Source organism: Aspergillus terreus, genomic scaffold (genome assembly GCF_000149615.1).
Source record: "Aspergillus terreus NIH2624 scaffold_13 genomic scaffold, whole genome shotgun sequence".
Classification (NCBI taxonomy): Eukaryota; Fungi; Ascomycota; class Eurotiomycetes; order Eurotiales; family Aspergillaceae; genus Aspergillus; species Aspergillus terreus.
Genome location: NT_165936.1, coordinates 1,030,025 through 1,054,449, shown reverse-complemented (window position 1 = coordinate 1,054,449; position 24,425 = coordinate 1,030,025). Strand labels below are relative to the sequence as shown.

Here is a 24,425-nt window from a genome sequence, read left to right as displayed (position 1 = left end):
TGCGTGAATGTCTTAGTACATGTGGCGTGTCGATTGAGTGAAGTCGTACCAAGCCACCGATACGTATTTCTGCCTTTTGCGAACTCTCCCTTCGGAATTGGCTTTCAAGGGTCCTTTAGACGCCATGGCCAGAGGATGAGGTAAATATTGACCGTAAGACACTTTCCCTGCGTTATAGCGGCGGAAAGGAACAGCAAGCAGTGTACAGGCAATTCAACAGGATGATGGGATTTGACCCTATATATATCCGGACTACCCGAAACAATGCCCGATTTGACTTTAAAATGCGGGGTAATAGGGTTAACGCCACGCAGAGTATGAACTCTCCAAGTTAATCACGCTCCAGCACGAAACGGATGCCCTGCAGCAGGTTTGTAACGAAGCGCTCGGCAGAGGGAAGACTAGCGATCATCCAAAAGATGTGCGGTAGCCCGTCGTAGACGTCTATTTTGACTCTCACACCCAGGCGTTGCAGCTCATCAGCTACGAGGACGGCGTCGTCCCGCAGAGGATCAACACCGCAGGCCACCAGGTAGGTGGGCGGAAATTGTCCGAGATGGGGGGAGAGCAGCGGATTGATCCAGGGGTTCTCCTTGTGGAGATTCAGACCCGAAATCTCTGAGACACCGTCAGCTTTCTCTGGATTCTCTGACACTAGGGTACACGACTACCTACCGTTGATCATCCTCGCCGTGGCGGCATTGATGATGGGCACGCTGTCCGAGCCACACTCCGTCATGGCGTTGTACTTGGCCCGAAATCTGTCTGGTACAAACTCCGGGTGGACGGCCCCGCCTGCACAGTTGATCACGCCGCGGAGGAGATCCCCTTTGCCTAGCTCGATCAGCTTGTGTGCCGTCCCCAGTGACAGAGTTCCTCCGGCCGAGCAGCCGAAGCAGAACACCTTGCTCTGATCTCCGCCCAGCTCATCCGCCGAATCATGGGCCTGGCCTGCGCATCAGCCACTCGTTCAACTAGTCCGAGCCCTGGTCGTTATACTTACCCATAGGAATCCACGCAGAAAATCCTCGAATGCAGTTGGGACCTTCCACGCAGGGGCTTTGCGGTAATCGATTGAAACAACTATGCAAGGGTATCGGTGTGCAATGATGCGGCACAGGGTATCTTCGCTGTCCAAGTCGCCTTCACAGAAGCCACCACTGTGGCCGAAGACGCCAACAGGATGCTTCAAGCCCGAGCTTCGAGCGACCGGCAGGTAAATCCTCGCCTTGAGATCATTCTCGATGATTACGTCCTCTTGTGCAGTCAGTCAGTGCCGTTTTGGGAACTATTGAATGGTACCCACTCGTGTGAAGCCCATCCGCCTCGGACGGTACGAACGACGGTTTGCAAAACTCGCCCAGCGATTTGCCGCCATTGCTATATTTCTCCATATCGCTTCCGAGATGGAGGCGGCTTCCAATCTGCTGCTCAAACTGCGTACGCTTAGCGGCTAAGCTGCCATGTTGGGGTGGATTCGCCCAACCTCAAGCCATTCTGGAGCTAGTTTGGGTTCCATAACGGGCTCGAATAACCTTGTACAAGCGACTGCGGTCGACGAGCGTAAATGAATATTGTGCTATAGGGATCACAGGTCCACGAAGCAGAGACTTGGTAAGTCCTTTGGGAGATAACATCCCTTTTAACCCCGCGTCAAAGCGGCTCGATGCAAGGTGGCCCGGAAATTTCCAGCTCATCCGGTCGGCGTGGGAAGAAAGATCCGGAACTGACTCTGTTACTGTCAACCTCAGGATAGGATAGCTCCCTTGTGTCCCTGTCGGGATCTCCGACGGGGCGGAACGAAGTTGAAGGTCCATGTCCGCACCTCCGGAATGGTTCCAAGATTCCGGTCAAGGCGAGGTCTGATAGCAAAGGACTTTGTATATAACTGACCCCAGATATCGGTCATGTAGTATCATCAAGGCATCCCAACAAATCCTCAATCCGATCTGAAGCTGTTCCAAACTCGAAGATATGGCCTCCACGACAGCCGAAAAGATTCTGGACGAAGTCCTCAAGTCCAGCAACTTGAATAATGCATACTACCAGGCGTTTCAACCTAACTATAAGGTCGCAGATCATCTCCTTGGTGACAAGAGTAAGCACCGCCATGTACATCATTGTCTTCACGCGTTAACAAGCCCAGGTAAACGCAAGATACGAGTCGTCAACGTCGGCAGCGGCCTAGCCAGCATCAACCTGGCCTACTTCCTTTCAACGACCTGTGAAAACTTCGAGCTCACCTTGCTGGAGAGGGCGCCCCAACTCGGCGGAGTGTGGAACCATAATTGCTACCCCGGAGTTGCCTGCGACGTGCCGTCGCACATTTACCAGTTCAGCTGGGCGCCAAACCCCGACTGGTCACACTTCTTGAGCCCGTGAGTGCCACCTTACGCCCCAGCATTCCCATCTTGCTTACTCTAATACAAATCAAAAGTGGCTCCGAGATTTGCGCGTATCTGAACAAAGTCGTCGACACCATGGACCTCCGGAAGTACATCCAATTCAACACCGAGCTGCTCAGCGCCACGTGGGACGAGCGCGGATTCTGGAAGCTACGCGTGAGGCGAACCGAGCCCGGCAGAGAGGCCATCGAGGAAGACTTGGAGGCGGAGATATTCGTCAACAACAGTGGAACCCAGGACAAGCCACTTTTCCCGGAGATACCCGGTCTGGAGGCGTTCCACGGGAAGGTGAGGCTCTCACTGGTCCAGTTCCGGTGCCAATTCCATTGCTAACAGGGATGCAAGCTCCTCCACACTGCGCGCTGGGATGCCAGCTTTGGTGAAGAACAATGGAAGAACAAGACTGTCGCTGTTATTGGAACCGGCGCTTCAGCCGTGCAAGTCGCTGCGAAAATGCAGGTATGCTGGAATCGCTCTTCGTGGTTGTTTGTTGAGGCTGACCGCTGCCCTGCCAGCCGCACGTTGACAAGCTGATAGTCTACGGACGTACTCCCGTTTGGTTCAGCCCAGGGTTAGCCAGCGAAGGCAACTTCGCATGTAGGATATTTTCAAGCTCGCTGATTGAGAATATCGCTAACGTATTTCAGATTCTGAGGCGCAGAAACATGAGTTCCGGTCGAGTCCGCAGGCTTTGGTCAATTATGCGAAGAAAATAGAGCGACAGCTCAACTTTCTGTTTCCTGCCATAGCGAAGAGTGGCTCTGTGGAGCAGAAGGAGACGATAAAAGCCCTATACAAACATATGGAAAACCGGATTCATGACCGAACCATGCTGAAAAGTAAGTTGGGTCACGCTGTCCATGAACCGACAGGAGCGCTGATGTGTTAGATTTCACTCCACGCTTTCCTCCAGGCTGCCGGAGGATTACTCCCGGCGATGCGTTTCTTGAAGCGATACAGAAGCCAAATGCAGAATTAATACCCAAGGGCGTCACTGCTATTACGGAAGACGGTCTTATCGATGATGACGGGCATGAACGGAAGGTAGACGTCATTGTGTGCGCTACAGGTACGTGAGACCGGAATAGCGGAAGATCAAGCATCTAACGTGGGTTTCCTTAGGATTTCTCGTCGATTTCATCCCTACGTTCGACGTCGTTGGCAAAAACGGCGCCCGGATGGCTGAGGCCTTCGCAGAGAAGCGGGACGCATACATGGGCATCGCCGTGCCTGAGTTCCCCAACTACTTCTACGGGACCGGACCCTACTGGACGACGGCCAATGGGTCTTTGATTAGCTCCCTCAACGCTGCGTCTCAGTACATCTGCCAGGTCGTCAATAAACTGCAGACGGAGTACAACATTGTCTCCGTGTGTCCAAGCCGCAAGGCAACCGATGATTTTGTTGAGCACGCTCAAACGTGGATGAAAGGTGCCGTATGGTCTGGCAATTGCCCTTCATGGTACAAAATCCAGAAGGGAAGATACGCCGGCCGTTGCGATGCCGTGTGGCCGGGGATCACTTTGCATTTTGTCCGGGCACTGGCAGCACCGCGTTGGGAGGACTACGATATTCAATATGACAGTCGGGAAGATGGAAGCCCCGGAAATCGCTTTGCGTATTTGGGCAGAGGTTTCGTTCCTGAGTCCGTTGATCCATCCGCTGACGACTCCCCACATCTCAACGTTCGGCATATAGATGAGAGATGGACCAAGGCTGCCAGTCTAGGGACTAAGTAGGGCGAAGTTTGCAGCGGGTTTGCAGCCTTTATCTACTCGTCAATAACCTTTTCCACGGTATAGACCTCGAATGAAATGGAATCTATTTGTCTGCATCCCCCATCCATGATAGTTGTACACAGGGAACCGGCACTCTGGTCGACTCATGTCTAGCTATCGGAGTGTTAATAAAAGGAAATGAAATACCAAGTTACTACGGAGCAAAGCAGGACGTTAAGGACGGATATGCGTACGCGCTGAAAAGCCGTCACATTTAGCTAGATCAATTTAATTGAACGACCTTGACCAGAGAGAATTCAGCAGAATTCGACATGTAGTCCCCGAGAAGCTCAAGTACATATATCTCCCCTAATAAGTTCAAACTAGGCAATCCTTATCGCTGTGTTGCATATTGATCCTCCGGCAGCTGCTGTTTCAGGATGAAGTGGAGAGGGGTTCCCAGGCCGCGCAATCTCCACCAAAGACGGAATTCCTGAAGGATCGAGTGATACTAAGTCCTGAGTCCAGGCAGCGGGTTCTTTAGGGGAGGACAGCACTAATACCTCCGGTACAGTCTCCTAGCCTTAGTCCTGATGGAGTGCTCAGCTGAGAGTAATGCAAGATCGTCTTTACGTGGGATGGTTCCTGACATTCCCCACCGGAACCGACCTGGAAGCTTCCCGGAAATTCCGGGAACACATCAATCAGAGAGTGGACCGCGGAATGGCCTCCGCCGTTGGATACTTATAGACGCGTTTATAGCAGGTAGGTGTATGGTACTAGTGGTTCACACCAAGGAGAAAACCGGGACTTCACATCAACAATGTATGCAGCACTACACCTCCAACACAGCACGCTGAGGCCTTTTAATCCCAAAATTTCATGAGCTAATCACATATAGGACGAGCGACTTAATATTGCACGGTGACTACTTGTCTCCGTATACCGTCAGCGTCGCTCATGCATTGCTTGAAAAGGGCCTTAGTTGGGAATACAAACATGTGAATATTCTCACATTCGAGACCCGAGTTCGTAATTCCAGACTTGCACAAGGAGGCTACATTTGGCACCGTTGCTAACTACGGCATAGACGCCTGAACACCGGCAGAAACACCCATTCGGCAAAATACCTGTGTTAGACGCTGCGATTGATGGAGGGAAATCCCTCCGAGTCTACGGTATGGTGCCCACTCTCGCCAGCGAAAGACACTCTCAAGCTAAACGACAAAAGAAAGCCGGGCAATCGCTCGCTACATCGCCTCAGCTTATTCCAAAGTCGGCAATCCCCTGATTCCAGCCCCCAATGACTTGGAGGCCTACGCTGCTTTCGAAGAAGCAGCATCAGTAGAAGTGTGTTATTTCTCACCAACAGCCTGGAAGTTCTGTGGCGAGTTATTGATCAAGCCGTAAGCCCCCGCTTACCCTCCTACTTCATAAATAAGTACAGGTAATGACCTTCATAGGATCCTGGGTTTTCCCGCGGCGCCCGAACAAGCCATTCAGGATTTATGGAATGAGTTGGATGACACTCTGAAGCGGCTAGACGAGATCTTGTCCGGTCGCAGCCATCTCGCTGGGGAACAGTTCACACTCGTCGACATCTGGTCAATGCCATGGATCTCACACCTGATCGATGTGAAGGGGTGCGACGTGATTTTCTGTGATCGGCCGCATCTATGTGACTGGTGGAAGAGGGTGAGTTCAAGGCCGGCGTGGCTGGAGGCCTTGAAGTTGATGAATGGAGCGTTCGAAGCACTGAAGCGGGATGAAGCAAAGTGAGGCTTCCATACTACTCAAGACAAACATGTCATCTGGTCAGTCGGCAGGATGCTTGACAAATTGCCTTTCATTAAACTTTTGCATGATGCCTAGCTGATAGAGAGCTCAATCACCACTCATATTCTTTGATTCGACTGTAGAACTGGTGGTTGGGATTTTGAGCTGTAGGCATTGTCAAGATCAAACAGCTTATAGACTAACAGCATAGACTCACGACGAATACCGTAGGCACAGTAGTCAGAAAGGATAGCAGTCGACGTACCGCAGGATGAATCCAGCTTCTTGGTGAGATTTGAGCAAACGGAAAATCGTCAAGTGTAGTCCTTGAAGGGACTTTTCACAGCGGATCTTTGGATGTCGCTCCGGACCGTGATATATAGAAATGCTGGGAGCTGAAGGTGAGACAACGCGAGACAAGGTGACAATACCTGCCCGGGTGGTCTAATGGGTAAGCATCTCTGATTCGTTCTTTACTGAGAGCTTGTCCACTAACTCCCGCAATAGTATGATTCTCGCTTAGGGTACACCCTATAGCATATCTGCGAGAGGTTCCGCGTTCGATCCGCGGCTCGGGCCGATTTTTTTCCACTTCCTCATCGGAAGTGCTGACCAATCAGCTGTCGAGAGGACTACTAGTTTACCTAGCTACCTATACATGGAATGGAGTGGGATAGATAGGTGGTGACACAGCGGCCTGGCGGCAGGCCGGTTTAGCTGTGTTTTCCCCTTTTTTATGTGGCTATATATCTTTTCTGTATGATGGGTTTATAGGGTTCAGTCGCTTGTTTGGATACTAGATTCTTGCTATTGGTGAAGCGCCTGCGTAGCTAATCGGTTCAATGAACAGGCTACATCAGGTTAATAGAATCTTGAAAGATTGATTGATTGACTGACAAAGTAACGGCACTAGATGACGCAGAATATTCAAGTATAGCAGCAGACGGCAACGTCGAACCACCTCAAATACATACCAACAACAATAACAACAACAGATTGGGCTTTCAGTTCTGCTTCCCAGATTGCAGGGTGATGTGAGACCTTTCATATCCATGTTCGGTCACGGTACAAGACCAATCTTTTTATTTGCATTCCTAATGGAACATGGATTGTCCACGTTGACTCATGTCTCTGTATTTCGGAGACAAAGCTCTGGGGTGCTGTCTGCGATTCAAGATACTTTACAAGGGTCATGAGGAGTTCGGCGTACTTCGCGCCTAGTGAATAAGGCCCTGACATATTCCACAAGGTCATAGATAAGAGAAGCGAGTCCGTGTAGTTGTTCCTCATTGCCATGCTCCCACTGCGCTACCTCATATCCCATGTCCTTGGACTTGTATGCCTCGAAAGTCTCCCTGCGGTAATATACAAGCACGAGGGTGGGAATGTGGGAAACCCAAAGTCGCAGAAAGATGTCGGTCATATCCTCTCTTTCTTTAGTATTCCAGTCCTGAATTCGACTATTCAGTGAGTCTTTATGTCAATCACTTTGTCTAGGGTATGGGATGGCCGCCATCCTCAGCCCTCCTCGCGCCCGTGAGTCCAGGGACCGCACGTAGCAGATCAACAAGGGACGCCGCTTCCTAATCTTTCATAATACCTCCGTCACCTCGGACAGGTACACGTCCGACTCGAAACGAACAAGAGAGTACTAGCTTATTACCCCCAAATTCCTATTGAATTATCCTCTAGTGCAACTCCTAGCCCGCAAGTCCAGAGACCCATATGGTATATTCATCCACGAAATTGTACCCGTACCCGCGGACACCTGGAATCAGCTCTGTTTGGAGTTCTCTCGATGGATGAAAAAGACAGTGTTTCCAACCCTTTCCATAACAAAACGGAGGCTTTCGCAGACACCAGACATATCGACACGGATTGCCCATGACACTAGAGCAAGTAAAGACATCTACTCCGCGGTCGCGAACTTCGAATGTCGCTTTTCAACGGCTCTGACAGAGGGTTCCTACGGGAAATCCGGTAGCGTGCTGCGTTCGGATCATAGAAATAGTTATCCCTATCAGGATCCAGACATCGAGGGTCCGCTGAGGATACCAAACAGCACGGCGTGAATATTGAAGGCCAGATGGAACATATCCATTGGCTCATAGGATGTGGTTTCTTTGCTTTTGTAGTAGAATGGCACCAGTCATGCTGGACATCGCATCGAGTTTGGGGCCACTGGATCAATATCTCAACAACATAGGTTATATAGTGAATATGAAAGCTCTCAGGAATGTTAACTAGCATGTACGACTCCCCAATGCAATTTATATAGATCATTGAGGCTAGAGAATCATCCTGGACATGACCTGTCTTGGCGTCTGCCTCTAAGGAAGATAGGGCCTCGGCAAACGCCCGGTTGCCCGGAGCGACACCAGATCAACAAGTGTCAAAGATGGCATCTATTTCAGATCCACAAGTCTATGAGATCAAACGTCAGAATGATATAGTCATTTTGGTAGTCAATTGATCCAAGAAAATCCCAACATTTCCATCTCGGAATAAAACTCTGATGTTTCGGAGACTTCCCGCTAGCCAGGCCCAAATGAAACTAGTGAGAAGATTTTGCGACAGCCAAAGTAACCTGGAAAAGTCTTATGCTGGCGCCTTCGGGCCCAAAATGACGACAGGTGGTTGTGGCTGTTGCTGTGCAACATGACTATCTCCATAATCTAAACGTATCAGCCTGAACCAGATCGCCCCTGGTCAGCTTCTATCCTAGTGCCCTATTTTAGTCCAGACACACTCCACTCACACCAATCACCACATGGATCTCGCCAAAAAACACCATCAACAGCGCCTCCGGACCCTGGATCGCGCCACCGTCCGCAGTGGACCAGGTGGACGATGGCTTAGTGGCAGCCTAGGACTCCTCCACCCTATCGCCTTTTATAGCCCTGTCCGCCGCCATGTCTCGCGTCTCACGTTTTCACAAGCAGAGGCGATGCCCTCTATCATAAGAGCATCGGTGCATCGCCCCAATTGCTCTGAGTCGCAACGGTGACACCTCATCGGATCCCCATGCGCGGGAGAGATGGGACCTTCAACTGCCCGGAATGGGGTCCTCGGCTGCTGGCATACCATCGTCTTCCTTATCTTGACCACGAGCGTCCTTTTGTCACTGGGTCAAACAATCCAGGCCGAACCCTCGACAACCCACGGACCCGATGGGTTGCAGATTCGAGATGGAAATCGGGTAGCGCTGCGGATCATGCCTCTCGGGGCCTCCATCACGGCCGGCTACCGTTCTACCGATGGCAATGGGTATCGGAAGTACCTATGGGAGCAGCTTCGCTATGAGGGCTGGGAGGTGGATATGGTAGGCAGTCTTCGCAGTGGGGATATGCAAGACAATGTAAGTGGCCTAGGCTCTATTTTCGAATATATGAGTCTAACAGTGCAAACCCTAGGAAAACGAAGGTCACTATGGCTACCGGGTCGACCAGATAGCAGAAGTGGTCAAGAAATCTTATCATTTCCAGCCCAACCTCATCCTAATCAAGTATGTTCACATCTATTCCTCACTCCCAGCAGATGCTTTGATAGTAACTGTTAGTAGCGCCGGAACCAACGACGCTCTCCAAAACTACAACATAGACTCAGTCGGAGACCGCATGAACGGGCTGCTCACCCAGCTATTCGATGCCATCCCCGGCACCACCATCATCCTATCCACCCTACTACAGAACACGCGACAGCCGATCAATGTTGAAACAGTCAACAGAGAGTATCGCAAGCTCGCTGCCCAACGCCGTGCAGATGGCGACAGGGTTGTGCTGGCAGAGATGAGCCAGTTTATCAAATTCGACCAGCTCAAGGATGGAACTCACCCCATAGACCTTGGATATAAAGAGATGGCGTCGGTTTGGTGGGCAGCAATTGAAACGGCCCAACAAGCAGGGTTTCTCCAGAAACCGAACGGCGTAGGTTCTCTCACTGCCAGCAATGCGACGTCCAAACAGGCGGTGAATGCCAACGTCTCGGACCCGGATCTACCGTACTACAGCGCGGTTCCCCAGCCTGTATCCAATCGTGGGCTACAGGCATTCCGGGAGTATTGGCATGTTTTGTTGTTGGTGGTGGCTCTGCAGTTGGTTATCAGACATGTTTAAAGAAAATAACTTCGAGGCTTTGTTAATGCCTCGGCCGGATCAGGCTGTCTTTATATGACGGAACACATGAATGACTGGAACCCGTAGAATAATGAACATATACTTACTGTTCCCAGACAACCCCCAGCTGTCGACCCCCCTACAATAGAATTTTCTCTAAGACACCGATGCCACCGAAGTCATTCGACATAGCGGCCGGGTACATATCTAATATGATGTATTTCTGTCCGCGAGAACAACCCAGTCCTGATTCCGCATCAATCACTCTGCAATGTTCGGGACTGCGCACTACGAACGTCGCCTCGGGGTTCAACGCGGTCACCTCACCATATACGGGTATCAACCCGTTATCATACAAAAGATAAGGTTTCATTACAACGGGGAGATTTTAGGTAAGGGGTAATACCTCTCGATGAGGCTCGAGTTCGTTCGTATAACGCGGTGCATGTAACCTTTAGGAAACTGTTGCCTGCATATCGCCGACAGGCGAGGGTCAGCATACGGCCCAACTGAGCGACCAACCTGTGCATATAGATGTGAAGCCGGTGACTCACTAAGTGTATGATAGAGAACCCCGCTTATTGTCTTATTCGACCTGTTGCAGCCTAATCCGCCTCGTATTCGGATGTCATATGGAGACATACTAAACCCACCCTCGCCCTCCGGCGTTTCTCGATCTTTAAGCCCCAGCCCTTCTATCTTGGAAAGAGCTTTCATACAAAGCTCTAAGGCTATCTATTGCTCTGACTTCTCAAGATCCGTTCTGCGTCTGACGAGATGCGCCCTTTCCAACCTGAATGGAGCGCATATGTTGCGCAGACACCCAATCCCCCTCATGATGACCCCGAACGCACCAGATCGTTTCTCTCTTCACCTGCTGGGAATGCACTTTCCACGGGCGTAGCAACCGTCGATGCCTGTGCTCCAGCGACGGATGGTCATCAAATACCCATTCGAGCCTACACCTCAGATGCAAAGGAAGAGCCATCGGGGCTGGTGATTTTCTTTCACAGCGGTGGCTTCACCGGCGGCTCTCTCGACACAGAAGACGGTACTGCTATCGCGACAACTCCCATAAAAAGTACCAAGAACCTTGTTCTAACACAACTAAATTGGCAGTTTCATGCAGATACATGGCCCTGAACGGCCATGTCACTGTCATCAGCGTGGAATACCGACTCAGTCCAGAATTTGTCTACCCCATCCCAATCGATGACGGATGGAGCGCAGTTCAACATGTTCTAAACAATCTCTCGAGCTTTGTGCCAACTCACACCGCACCTACCAAGCTCATTCTGAGCGGGACCTCGTCAGGAGGACATCTCGCCGCCATACTGACGCAGCGACTGCGGAAATGGCTCAGCGCGGCGGAAAATGCAGCTCTCGCTGCAAAAGTATCCTTCGATGGAGTCCTGCTTAGAGCCCCGGTCACCGTTCGCGCGACAGACGACGAGTTCATTCCCCCCAAGTTCCGGCAACTCCAGCGGTCCTGGATGGATGATTATACTGGGGCTAAATTAGATAGACTGAGCATGATCAAGAACCATGGTTCGTCTTTTGCGTGGTTTTGCCCTGGACCGAAATGTTGAAGCTGCCTGCGAGATAGTGCTAACTGCGCATGCTAGATAGCCTTGGAGTTCCGGTAAACGAACGGAGTTCCCCGGACGCGTATCCACTCTGGGGCACGTTGGATGGTCATCCAAGGACGTATATCCAGATTTGCGAGATGGACATCCTGCGCGATGACGCGGTATGCTATGCAAGGGCCTTGCTGGATGCTGGTGTGGAAGTCAGAGAGATCTTGTACACGGTAAGTAAGGTGATTTCCATGCACTTCCTTGATAGCTGAACGGACTGTTTAGGGGTTACCGCATATCTTTTGGGTTTATGGCCCTCATTTGCACGTATCCAAGATGGCGCAGGACGACTGTGTAAATGGGTTAAGGTGGCTTTTGGGAACGGCTGGATAATTGGCCATGCACTCGCAGGAATAGTGCTTCTATAACAGCACCATGTCAGTGCCCATTATGCAGGCGCGGTTGGGTGAATATGGTTCCGGCAAGGCCGAAGCCAAAATGTTGTATATCAACGTCAGAGGGACTGGAACTACAGCCACTGCCCTGATTGCAACAAGAACTCAGTACGAAATTTGAAGATGATAAAAGAAAAACATACAACACCCGGGATTCGCTGGTGGTCATCCACCTAACTACTAAGCGGCCGGCGGGTGGCTTAACTCGGTCTAGCTGGCTATGAAGTATTTTCGCCTCATGTTTTGTGGATACTATATACGAGAGGGTAGCATTGGACTCGGAGCCAGAAGCCTATCGACGAAGAGGAGTACCAGGTCACTTCTGGAGCGCAATCTCAGATTCCTTATCACACCCATCGGCTTGATGTCAGTGGGCCGAGTAGTCGCACTGCCTCTCCACGAACCCTTGGGAATACCTCGCTCACTCCTAGTCGGCTGGGTATCGTAAAACGCAATGCATCACCTCCAGGAGGACTACATCGTCACCTTCGGCTTGATACTATTAGTAGTACGTGATTCTTCTTGATCCTCCCTGCTAGTCACCTTGGCCATGACCAGCCCCTCTTTTGCTCCCAGGCAGTAGCCTCAACCGCGCTCTCGGACTGAAACCCTTCCCCTTTCCTATTTCTCAGTTGCCCAAAGAATATCTGCTCAAAGGATACAATGCATTCGGAATACAGGACTCTTTACTCCAGAACCCCCCGCTCCTTCCTCTTCGCCGTCGTCGCCAACGTCGGCCCCGGCGGCGCCAGCCGCCCCCTGGCCGTGGCCTACCGCCAGCACCACGAGGAATACAACATGAAGATATCATGGCCACGAGTGCAGCATGTGGTAACCGATACCCTCGGGCTTATTGAGATTCTTTCGGACCCCGCGAACCGCGCGCTGCTGGAGGCAGAGAGGGCGCTCGCGGAAGACTGGTATCGTCGGTCTCCGGGGCACCACGAGCCTCCGCTTCATGAGCGGCCCAGCGTGCCCGACACCGCGCAGCCACCTTTCGTGCCCTGGAACAGGCGTTGGGAGCGAGTCCAACAACATCCCCCGCTGCCGTGGCGTGATGACGGCCTCAACCAGTTCCCCTTCACCGCGACCTGCGTTTTGCTGGCGTTGTTGCGCGACGATCGTCCTGCTGACGCCACCCGCCCCAGCGACGTCCAGTTCCAGCCGCTATCAACGGTGTTCCGGGCGGACTGCACTGAATATGGCCTGGTCATCGTTGACATCTCCGACCTCGACAGTGGTGTCAAGTACGGCATTGTTGCGTTTCCCGTGGACTACATGGCTGAGGTTCAGTCCCGCGACAAGTTCTTCGACTGGGATCCCGTCGAAGACCCCCAGCCGGAAAAGGAGCCGGATGTTGTACTTGTGAGCTCGCGGCCTCGAGTGCTGTTGTCGATTGCTCAGTGGGCAGGGAAATATTACAGATGGTCGGGCCTGGAAGACCACCCCAGCATCCTCCGACTGGAAGGGAGGCCGCTGGCTGATGCGGCAGCCTTGGATTGTACGTCTGCTCACGCCAGTGGGATCCGGAAGGTTTTGCAGGTGCTGACGATGAATGGTAGACATCTGGCCGCCGGAGCTGGAGGCTCCGGTTCGAGCATCTTCAAAAGGTGTTCTCTCGCGCGTTTTGAAATGTTCTGTCCCATTTAAACCCATAGCAACCACATTTCCTAACCTCCGACAGACTTCAGACCGTCAAAGAAAGCCAGGTCCACCCCCCGATCCATGGTAGGCTACACCATAGTAGACGAACCGCCGCGACATGGATCCATGGACCGCGCAAAAGAGGATGGATCAACCACAAGAGCCTCGAGCGTGACCATATCAGAAGAACCGCCACAAACTGTCCCAGTGGATATGGACCGCACTATTGATGATCTGCTGCTTCTCACCCAGGAGCCCGTATCCCCTCCCCTCGAGAAACAAGCGCTTGCCCACCTTCAAACGCTGGTCCCGTTTAGTGAGAGGCTGCGGCAGCGACTCGAAGAGGTGCCTGACAGGCTCGGTCCCTCCACGATCTCCAGCCATGTTCTGCGCGTGGCATACACTGAACGCAGTCACCTCAACTGGGTGTCGTTTAGCAACCTGCTGCCTCGCGTGATTGCGGCCGCTGTTGCATCGGATGAGCTTCGCGGTGCGTCTGCGCTCAGCCTCTGCGTCGATGCGTGGGCAGGAGATGAGGAGGAGGGTGAGTCAGACCTCGTTGATCTCGCTGCGGCCCTGGCGCAGTCCACAAGCCTGCAGCAGCTCTGCTTCTTGCAGCAACCGGACCGGAACCACGATGAGGTCTCCGCTCGTTTCTGCTCGCAGCTGCTGCGGCTGTGGGGGAGGGCATCAGGAGAAGACTGGGAGTGGCTCCGGCCGAAAACTATCTATTCGACCTCCGGATTTTTAACCGGTTTGCGGAGCCGCAAATCTCTCACACCATCCTCGGTGATGGGGTTGGGTTCCTACTTCAACTCATCAGGTGCCAGGGTCGTTCCCATGGTCCACCTGTTCACGTTTGAATGTCCCCTGTGTGATGATGTCCCAGACTCAGTTGCAGACCCCCACGTCCGCCATGCTCGTAGCAGGTACAGACGCTACTACTCCATTGACAATACTGGGTTAACCGCCGAGAACTTCGCCATCCGATTCCTAGGATTCCTCCGGGCGTTGGGTCCGTATTCAGATCCCGACAAGGCCATCTTGCGAGTGGCATATCATGGGGCTTTCTCGTCGCTTGCTTCCATGGACGACGACAGCGAGCAACACCGCCGCAAGCACGGCTGGTCTCCGCCCCGGAGACCGCCGCCACCATCGCCGCTCCGGTCATCGCCAGATCCATTGGGCGTGAGACCCATCCCCGCCGGATTTTTCGACTATGAGCTCGCCCCTGACGACCCGTCCAGAGTTCGACTCGGGGATATCCCCCCTGGGAACTGGGTGGTTCTTGTGGATCGACGAGACCGCAGTTGCCGGGCTTGCGACGACACCACCTTCCTACAATACTCTTTCATGAGAATCCGTCAACCCTCTGCCGCGATTGCGCCCAAGCAGCAATCTAGCTCGGTCAAGATAGTTGGCGGGCTGACCGACTTCCTACGCGAAACCGTGCCGGGGACTGAGATTGCCACGTGGGAGAAAGGGGTCGAGGAGATAGAGAAAGATTTGGTTTCAGCTTTAACGAGACCGAGTCCACCCAGCACCCCGTCATCGCCTGATTTAGCGACGATGCTGGAACGGGCGAACGAGTCGTTCAGGCGTTTGGCCGAAGCTTCAACTGGGACGAGCGCATCTACCCCTCCGCCCGATATGGATCGTCCCACGTGGGAGAAACAGATGCAGGAGGTATACAGGAAGTTGGCTTCTTATTCATCTCCGATAAACCCACACGGCACCCTGCCAGAGAGTGGCATTTCCACTGGGGAGGAACCGGTTGTGGATGAGGAGAGGGAACGCTGCATCGGCATCCGCGTCATGGATGAGAGCTGGGCTTACACTTTGCTGGAGCAGTTATGCTGATTTTGTGACTGACGATTCCAGCAACTTTATGGACATAACGAAAGTGGACTTTGTTGTCTTCTCTTTCACCTTTGTTTCTTTGGTTCTTCTGTAGGGAAGACGGTCAAGAAGAGGTGATTACTTGGATGGTTGGCTAGGTGAGTCCTATTGTAGGACTATGGGTAAATACCACTGTGAATGATTGGAAAACGGATGTCTGAATACTGCCATATTCCCGACTTTGAATCGTTGTTATGATCCCGAACAGACGGAATAGTTCTACCATAGTCACGGGATTATATGATCAGAACCCCTGTAGGGACGTCAACCAGAGTAGAACGGAACAGGGACAATAGACATGATATTGAGTGTTCAAAGGACACAGAGCATGTCATCATTTCTTATGCTAATGCTTACAGTCGTGCAGCTACGCCGTCCTAGAGACACTACCTAAACTTCTGTTCATGTTATGCATCTTAGTTCACTCCCCGGGTGGGCTCTGAGATCAACTGCTACAGTACAAACACCCGAGGTTGACATCTGAGTGTCCTACAATCAGCCATATTGTGTTATCCGACTTAACCGGACTGTTCCGAGAGAAAGCATAAAGACATTTACTTTGAACACGGCAACGCAATCACCCTCCTACCACACCACGTCGTCGGCCTGAGCGGTGGCAGTGAGCGGGGATCTCTATTCGATTGAGAAAAAGCCGCAGATCCAAAAGTATCCATTGACAAACCAAGGTCTTCGTTGTGAGCAAGGGTATAACTCCATGATGATATTATTGATAAACCAGTTGACTAAAGTATTATATCCGATTACCAAATGACCTATTGAGGCTCGATATCAGGCTATACCTGGTGGGCTACCTACCCACATGTAGGGATATAGAATCTCCGACTACCCCTCTTACTCGTAGCCTCCGGATGAACGACAGAAACTCTGCCGATTCCACGGAATCACCCCATCCAGACATCCCGATGATATCATAGCGTCGTCGAACAAGGTTGAGGAGACGGCATGGCGCCATACGTCCGGGATGGAGAACTCAAAGACCGACAGGTACATGCGCATCTTATAGGACATCGGGGCGATCAGACATACTTAGGTTACAGTAGCGGCACGCAGGTAAATGAAGATCCAGACTCGAAACCAGTGCCCTGGCGGCCGGTGGCTCCTCGGTTACGCACTCGGGGCAAATGAGCAGCCTAGAACACGCCATGATCCCCCGCAATCCTCCGCCGTAGGGGCCGCCGGAGGGGCTGCCCCGCCCCCGCTTCTGGCCCCGCCAGGAGCCCCGAGCATTGCATGCAGTATTCCGATTACACCAGGACCGCCAGCAGCCTGTACGCTCTTCTTCTGTATGCGTCTGCGCCTGTATATAATACCGCGCACGCGTCTGATTGGGGCACATTGCTCTCAACGTGCAATCCACTCCCTGTGATCTCACCAGCACGATCGTCCTCAACAGGCCATCTGGCTCGGAGGACAGCCAGTAGGTTGCTCGTTTCATGACGCCATAGAGTAAGCGCTATGAGTGACGGACCATGGGATCCTGTTCTCTGCATCCGGCAGCGATTGGCAACATATCCATGTGAAGTGACGCGGGCCGGGGAAGAGAGAAACTACTTAAAGGCTGCGCAGAAGCCGGAATCGAAGAACCAGACCACTTCATAGGACCTCCTAGACACTTCCTTACTCTTCACATACCTATACACATCCATACAGCCCAACATGACAACCACGCAAGTCATCGCCGAAAACGCCCACCTCGCCGGCGCCCGCAACAGTCTCCGCAAGGAGGACTGCATGAAGCTCTACGAGGAATGGGCCGCCTCCTACAACAGCGACCTCGCCGACGCCTCCCAGAACTACGTGGCCCCTATCCTCGTCGCCCAGGCCGCCGTCAAGTCCAACAACCGCGCCAAGGCCACCGTCCTGGACGCCGGCTGCGGCACCGGCCTCGTCGGCGAGGCCCTCGCCAAGAGCGGAACCATGACCATCGACGGCGCGGACCTGTCGCCCGCCATGCTCAAGATCGCCGAGGACACCGGCGTCTACCGTAACCTCATGCTGTGCGACTTGACCCAGCCCATCGACCGGCCCGACGATACCTATGACATTGTGACGTGCTGCGGCACCTTCACGCGCGGCCATGTCGGGCCGGACCCGGCGCTGCGCGAGTTCATCCGGGTCACGAAGAAGGCGGGGATTATTGTCGCGACGGTGCTGGAGGAGATTTGGGTCTCGGGCGGGTACAAGGCTGAGGTCGAGAAGATCGAGAAGGAGGGCCTGGCGCGAGTGGTTAGTATGGAGCTCAAAGACTACAGAAAGGGCGCGGGCGACAAAGCTACGTTGATGGTTCTGGAGAAGACAGGTTCCGCTTGACCGATTGACCTTGACGACTGACGACCGGCGGGATGCTTTTATCTTTTACGACAACAGGTTTGCGGGCGAGGGCGGGATGACTTTGACATCTTAGGATGCACTCAGCTTAACCTAGTCTACAGAAGCCACGGATCTGTAACTGCCCATTGCGACCTGACGATCTCCCGTATGCGCCATGATCCTTGACACGAGTGACCGTACCGACGTAGAGCCCTGATGGAACTTGTACTTGTAGAGAAGTCATGGTAGTGACATCAGTAGGTGCTAATCGTAGCTTGGGTGGCTTGCCTACCAAGTCTGTTGTTAGTAGATGATATTACTTCCGTTGCGCATCGATCAAATATGATATACGGGATCAACCCTGCGCATCCTTACTCATTCTCACACAGACGGGTAGTAGTAGTAGCGGCATCTCGGATTGTCCAATTTGGCTCTCTGATACTTGGATGAATATTGTATGAGACATTATTTGATATCCAAAGCTACCCAGCACTCACCTGACTGCAGAATAACGCACTCATAGACCATTTCAATAACAGACGGAATGAGATCTGGTCATGCAGACAAATTGATATACATTCACTTCATATCAACATCATTTACAGAGCACATCCAGATACAAGACCTGCCGCAAGAACCTAGCTCTGGCCTGCAAGGCCTACAAAATCATCAATTAAACAAAAGCAAACGAACCGTTCTCATTCCCAATCCGTTCGGCTAGGTTAACGTCGGCGTCATGCAATTCACCATCGGAACTGGCCAACCTGGCCCGCAGAACGGGCACGTTGCCGTCTCCCTCCAGATGAAAGGAGATGTCCTCAGCGGTGTGGGAGAAGTTTTGTCCTCCCCACTCAAAAGAGCCTGTCGTAAAATCAAAACGTAAGCTCATTCCCATGCTACAGAGAGAGATAGTGTAGCATACCTTCGCTGTTCCCGAGGAACCTGTCCAAGTCAATGGATGCCTCTTGAAAGTCTCCGTCGCCATTGGCAAGCCGAGCGACGAGGATGTGGCCGTCGTCAACGCGGATATCTTCAGCGCGCTCGTGGAAGCTCATTGTGTATGTAGCTTGGAGGTTCTGGAGGGGTTGAACGCAAGAACGATTGAGTCTTGGGAAACTCAGACTGATCACAGTGGAGGTTTTTATACCCTCCGGCTCACTTGGTTATACGAAATTATATCAACTGATGCTATTACCCGCCCACCGCGATGCGTTGTCAGTCTACAAGAGGTCGGTAAGCTCGTTGTTTCCCCTACGATGCATGCGATATCCATACTACCTCTAGGCGCATCCCTCCGGCCCAATCAAGCGGTATTTCCAAGGCAGCAGCAATACCCAGAACCCTAGCAGCACATGTGTAAGCGTCGGAAAGGCGCAGGGCTGCCATAAGACAGTATCCACTGATCCACTATACAGCGGACATCCACATTGCCAAGAGACGTTGGCATGATAGGCAGCCATTTTTCCCAATCTAGGCGGGGTGTCAATGGCCTCCTGCTGGCATCTTGAACGTACTCCGGAGCATTGCTGCGAACTGCAGTCGGGGAACATGCAGCAAAACGCCCTATCCTACATCATTCTACATGTCCAGATTGGCCCTAGGACCAAGGCTACCGCCTTACGAGCGCAAAAAAACCCCTGATTACATGTTGCGATGATGCAATGTGCGGTGAAGACCCTGGGGCCAGAGGATCCACCTTCATCCTCCTAGTATCATTAACCTACTAGGTACCCCTCTAGATATATGCCCAATCCTTTTAGCAATGCTACATTCCACTTCGGGTCAAGGGAAAAAGGTCAGGATACCTTCTACCGTTGTCTTTATTCTTGCGAGTGGTTTCCGCTGTATTAGGTGCACCCAGCTCCATTCGAGACGAGGGTATCACACTCGGCTACCCCCGGGCCCAGGGCTCCCTGGACAGCTAGAGCAATGCTACATGTGCAATTGACTAGGGCTTATGGCCCAGATCCTAATGAGCGCATTTTACTGCCAGTCATATCCATGCAACCCAGGAATACTCTCTTCCGGTTGAAATATGCATATCCCCACGTTTGTCTTCCAACTCACCCGAGCCGTTGCTCTGTGGCTACTTCTCGATGGGACATAGGGCGATGATGTACAGTGCGCTTGGGCAGAATGGTCTCAAGAGGAACGTGGTAGCACCCTACACAAGTGGAGCTGGGCCAACTCCCCCACTGGGGATCATGACACACCTTCCACTTCCATACTCCTCACCGCGTGAGGAGCAGCCCGAAAGAACATCGACCCCTCCTCATACTGAAGACGAGCGTGCTGGGATTTGTTCATTGACAGGGCTACTGTTGACCCAAGAATGTATTCGGTCGGTTTTAGACTCTGGTGCATATGTATTCAGCGTTGATGTGTACCATTGGTAGTTATGAATGGAAGGAATAGCACCTTTAATGGATAACGCGCTTACTTTCTACCTATACTCTGTTGGGGTTCTATGTGTTCTATTCAGTACTTATTAGGAAAACGTACCCAGACCGGCCGACTAAGCAGTCGGAAGATTGCTCCAAGTGTAGATGAGATTACTGCCATAGTATGGCTATTTTTGTTAATATCCAATGGCTTAGGGTAGCTTTTGCTATGGACGTAGGTAGTCGGCTGAGAACGTGGGAGTTAGGGCTATCCGCCTTGTGCAGGATCAGCCTCCGTGCTGGCGGGAAGATCACGGTCCGGTAATTTGTTGGAGAGCTATAAGTGGAAGCCGTGCATTTTTATGCTATGTCTGTTCACGATTTCTGCTCAGAAGTAGATAGATCTTTCTTCTGATTTTGTTTTCTTAGGCCTTTCGTCCGAAGCCTCATTCGGTGCAACATGGAATGGGTTTCGATCACCCGTCGTGGCCTCGCATTGCCCTTCAAGTATTCAAGTCCCAAATTTACACTCACCATCGAACTCACCAATCCCAAGCAGAGCTACACCACCTGGGATTAGGTCAAGGGCACAATAACCGTGACTGTGGAAGGATATCACGCTGGATAATCTCGGTATCAAGTTCGTAGGTTACTCTCAAAGCGTTGACGGTTTTCAGTGCCAGGCTAGACGCAATGCAACTGGTCGGCGGGATAGAGTCGGGATAACGGGAGCTCATGTCAAGACTGCGTCACTTACCTCTATTTATATCTCACCTACTGGATGGGTGAAACATGTATCTGCTCAGTATCCGGAGTTTATCGACTCCCAGAACACCGTTGAGCCTGATATTAGAGGGCGTCGGGTCTGACTGTCCGAGTTAGGGCTAATCCTGGGGTCATGATCAAATAGGTTGTACACGAAGCCACACCCTTCTACTCCATCGACAATTACACTGAAAAGACAATAATATACAGAACTTCTTCATCAAGAGTAAAAAGAAAAGAAAAAAAAAAAACATACAACAGCAGGGATTCGCTGGTGGTCACCCACCCAACTACTAACCTGCCGGCGTGTGGCTTAAGTACGGCTGAGCGGACGGGAAGCCCTGTTTTCCACACCCTATGGTCGTATGTGCTAGACAGAACGAAAGATAGAACTATATCAAAGCTCTTAGACATTTTGGACATCTTTTTCAGACAGGTCCCTGACTCTAATCAGGGTAGAAAGGGCATGTATAGGATCTCATGTATATCGGGTAATCCTCATATAATACATACTTCGTCCAGTATCTTCGGTCCTTTGAGAGAAAGACAATACCTGGCCTTTGGTCTATGCGCATGAGAGATATATATTCAGCAGGGCTGTACTTATATACCTCCCACAACCAATACCCACCAAAATTAGACCAAAATCAATAGAATCTCAGAGCGAGCTCTAAAATATCGTACTCATACATTGCAGTCCCAACGTTCTGGGGAGTTCACAACGGAAGACATGGTTGATCTAACCTAGTGGATCTGACCTGTCAGACACAGTTACCTGATTCAGGTGATGCGCTATGTTTCAACAGCGGTGTTGGGGATAGGCGCACTGGATATAGATGCAAGCATACTAGGTAGTTATACATATACTCACCTTTATTATCAAACTATATCGTCTTCATGCGTCTCTTACTGTTTATTATTACTCACTGCATTGATCACGATGCAGAAACCGATGCAAACACAACAAACTCCGGACTTCCTCTTTCGGACGTTTTATTTCGCCGACGAAACGAAGAATCAAAATCTCTCATCAGCACCAGCATCGCCAAACCGACTGTCCCAGCCATTACTCTCTTACTCCCGTCTCTCCCAGCCATCCGTCGGCGTATATATTCCCCTCGTCATCTTCTCTGTCCGCGGACTGGGACGCTCCCTGCACATTCCCACTTGATCTGTCCATATCTCTCCCTCTACCTAATCCACCTACCTCCTCCGTCTCCGATTTCATAATCTCACTATGTCGACCGATGCTCAAACGGCTGGAAAGAGAAAGAGAGCCCGTATGTGACCCAATCGCAACATTGGATGGCAATCTGTTACCATCCTGTTGGTTCTTTCATGCTGGAATCCATCACATTCCGCAAGCTTTTCGCTCCCGCTCCGTTTTCTTCCCGCGGCTCTTCACCTCAATTACCTGTCTCTTCCCCTCTGCTGGGTCTGGATCTTCCATCTTCCATCGTCATCTGCGAGAATCGGAGTGTCAGAACCGGAGGTAATCAGCCAAGTGTCATTCTGGCTGACTCCCCCGCTTTGCGCTCTCATCCTTGCAGCGGCCGGAATCCTAGTGTGACCCCGCGATCAGCCACCACCATTACCCTCTTCGTCACCAGGGGCTCTTCACCCTACTGGAATTCCTGAAACATGGTCACTGACTCCTCTCCTCCTTCAGGGACCCAGTCCTGTCCGCCTCCGGAGTTGCCGCAACTCGTCGCCGAGCAGCATGTGCCCATCGCCGCCCATGACAAAGAGACCCAGCGTTTGATCGTCGTTCTCTCCCATGCCAGTCTGGAAACCTACCGCGCCTCGGGCGGTCGCAATGGCGCCGGTCGCGACGAGAAGTACTCGCTGCTCAACAGCGACGAGCATATCGGTGTCATGCGGAAGATGAACCGCGACATTAGCGAAGCTCGTCCGGACATCACCCACCAGGTTGTCCTCTCTTAATCTCCCATCGGTATGCGATTGTACTGACCCTGACGCAGTGTCTCCTCACCCTCCTCGACTCCCCCATCAACAAGGCCGGTAAACTCCAGATCTACATCCATACCGCCAAGGGCGTCCTCATCGAGGTCAACCCCAGCGTTCGCATTCCCCGTACCTTTAAGCGATTCGCCGGGTTGATGGTCCAGCTCCTCCATCGTCTCTCCATCCGCTCGACCAACTCACAGGAAAAGCTCCTCAAAGTCATCAAGAACCCCATCACCGACCATCTGCCCCCGAACTGCCGCAAGGTCACCCTCAGTTACGAGGCCCCGGTGGTGCGTACCCGCGACTACATCGAGTCTCTGAACCCCAACGAAAGCATCTGTATCTTCGTCGGCGCCATGGCCAAGGGACACGACGATTTCGCCGACTCCTTCAAGGACGACACCATCAGTATCAGCAACTACAGCCTGAGCGCGAGTGTGGCATGCAGCAAGTTCTGCCATGCCGCCGAGGAAGTGTGGGATATCGTCTGATCCGTCTGCGTCCGAAAGCATTTCTTCTTTCCCGAATCGAAACGGCCAAAACTTGATGAGGTGACGAAGTTTTCAATCTATTCATTCCAATGGCGAGAGAAATCGATCCGTGTGCGCGACCCGTCGTCTGCTGCCTGTCATTTTCTGTGTCGGTCCTTGTTGTTGGAATCCCTCTCTATAGTCCACGTGTTTTGGTGCCTTGTTTTTCTGTGCATTTCTCGTTTCCCAGTGTCTGAATTCCTCTCGTTCGGCGCCGTATGACCCGGAGAGAGCAGACGCATCTGTTGTTCGGGTATCTCTGCCTTTTGTTTTCGGGCAGTGACGGGATCTTTGCGTGACAATACCGCGGGAGTGGCTGGGTTTGACCCGGCCACGACTGGAGGTTCGGCCGTGCCCAGCGAGACCTGCATTTGTCTTGTTGTGTACTTTTGGCGGGCTCTGGTGGTTATAGAGTAATGGATCATGATATCTTGGTTTATATTGTTTATATTGTATTGCGTTGACTGTAGTGACTGTTTCGGGCATTGGGTAGAAAGTAGGGTGCCTGAGGCTACATTTCAACCTAAACCTGACCTCCATCTTCTCTTCATCTGCTCCCATCTCCAATCTCTACTCTCCACGGAGTACATCTCTGCTCTCCAACATACTCCGTTGGACGCTTCACTGACTCACGGTGGAGCCTGCAGAAGAAAGAGAAAATGGAAAAGCCCATCGGGTGGCCCCGGTGGCTAGATTGCAGTTCGATTCGACGTGGCACGCAGTCATCCTCGGTGCACTCCGCTTCACTTTGCGAACCCAAGCCAAACTACCGGGCGAATCGAACGATAATGCGATGAATCTTGGATTCCGAGAATACGGTGTATGGCGATGATGGCATCTCGACGATCCATATCTCCCTCC

General features: G+C 52.0%; 8 protein-coding genes across 8 annotated transcripts; 6 read left to right on the top strand and 2 right to left on the bottom strand.

The window, feature by feature from the left end:
* Window positions 1–331: 331 nt before the first annotated feature.
* On the bottom strand, window positions 332–1,378 carry ATEG_08876 (alpha/beta hydrolase; the record flags this gene model as incomplete). The annotated part of the gene is made up of 4 exons (XM_001217461.1): window positions 332–618; window positions 676–946; window positions 1,004–1,257; window positions 1,342–1,378. 4 exons carry the CDS (start codon window positions 1,376–1,378, stop codon window positions 332–334), a joined length of 849 nt encoding a protein of 282 aa, XP_001217462.1.
* Window positions 1,379–1,974: 596 nt separating this feature from the next.
* On the top strand, window positions 1,975–4,144 carry ATEG_08875 (flavin-containing monooxygenase; the record flags this gene model as incomplete). The annotated part of the gene is made up of 8 exons (XM_001217460.1): window positions 1,975–2,098; window positions 2,147–2,378; window positions 2,438–2,693; window positions 2,751–2,864; window positions 2,921–3,002; window positions 3,053–3,244; window positions 3,295–3,474; window positions 3,528–4,144. 8 exons carry the CDS (start codon window positions 1,975–1,977, stop codon window positions 4,142–4,144), a joined length of 1,797 nt encoding a protein of 598 aa, XP_001217461.1.
* Window positions 4,145–8,936: 4,792 nt separating this feature from the next.
* On the top strand, window positions 8,937–10,014 carry ATEG_08874 (SGNH/GDSL hydrolase family protein; the record flags this gene model as incomplete). Its single annotated transcript, XM_001217459.1, has 2 exons — window positions 8,937–9,257; window positions 9,313–10,014. The coding sequence occupies 2 exons, from the start codon at window positions 8,937–8,939 to the stop codon at window positions 10,012–10,014; spliced, it is 1,023 nt and encodes a 340-aa protein (XP_001217460.1).
* A 1,133-nt stretch (window positions 10,015–11,147) lies between these two features.
* On the top strand, window positions 11,148–11,863 carry ATEG_08873 (putative lipase/esterase; the record flags this gene model as incomplete). Its single annotated transcript, XM_001217458.1, has 2 exons — window positions 11,148–11,562; window positions 11,640–11,863. The coding sequence occupies 2 exons, from the start codon at window positions 11,148–11,150 to the stop codon at window positions 11,861–11,863; spliced, it is 639 nt and encodes a 212-aa protein (XP_001217459.1).
* Window positions 11,864–12,709: 846 nt separating this feature from the next.
* Window positions 12,710–15,550, top strand: ATEG_08872 (uncharacterized protein; the record flags this gene model as incomplete). Its single annotated transcript, XM_001217457.1, has 2 exons — window positions 12,710–13,547; window positions 13,731–15,550. 2 exons carry the CDS (start codon window positions 12,710–12,712, stop codon window positions 15,548–15,550), a joined length of 2,658 nt encoding a protein of 885 aa, XP_001217458.1.
* A 1,716-nt stretch (window positions 15,551–17,266) lies between these two features.
* ATEG_08871 (class I SAM-dependent DNA methyltransferase) lies at window positions 17,267–17,920 on the top strand (the record flags this gene model as incomplete). Its single annotated transcript, XM_001217456.1, has 1 exon — window positions 17,267–17,920. One exon carries the CDS (start codon window positions 17,267–17,269, stop codon window positions 17,918–17,920), a length of 654 nt encoding a protein of 217 aa, XP_001217457.1.
* Window positions 17,921–18,593: 673 nt separating this feature from the next.
* ATEG_08870 (CVNH domain-containing protein) lies at window positions 18,594–18,975 on the bottom strand (the record flags this gene model as incomplete). Its single annotated transcript, XM_001217455.1, has 2 exons — window positions 18,594–18,781; window positions 18,843–18,975. 2 exons carry the CDS (start codon window positions 18,973–18,975, stop codon window positions 18,594–18,596), a joined length of 321 nt encoding a protein of 106 aa, XP_001217456.1.
* Window positions 18,976–22,707: 3,732 nt separating this feature from the next.
* ATEG_08869 (18S rRNA pseudouridine methyltransferase) lies at window positions 22,708–23,525 on the top strand (the record flags this gene model as incomplete). Its single annotated transcript, XM_001217454.1, has 2 exons — window positions 22,708–22,995; window positions 23,049–23,525. 2 exons carry the CDS (start codon window positions 22,708–22,710, stop codon window positions 23,523–23,525), a joined length of 765 nt encoding a protein of 254 aa, XP_001217455.1.
* Between the last annotated feature and the right edge of the window lie 900 nt (window positions 23,526–24,425).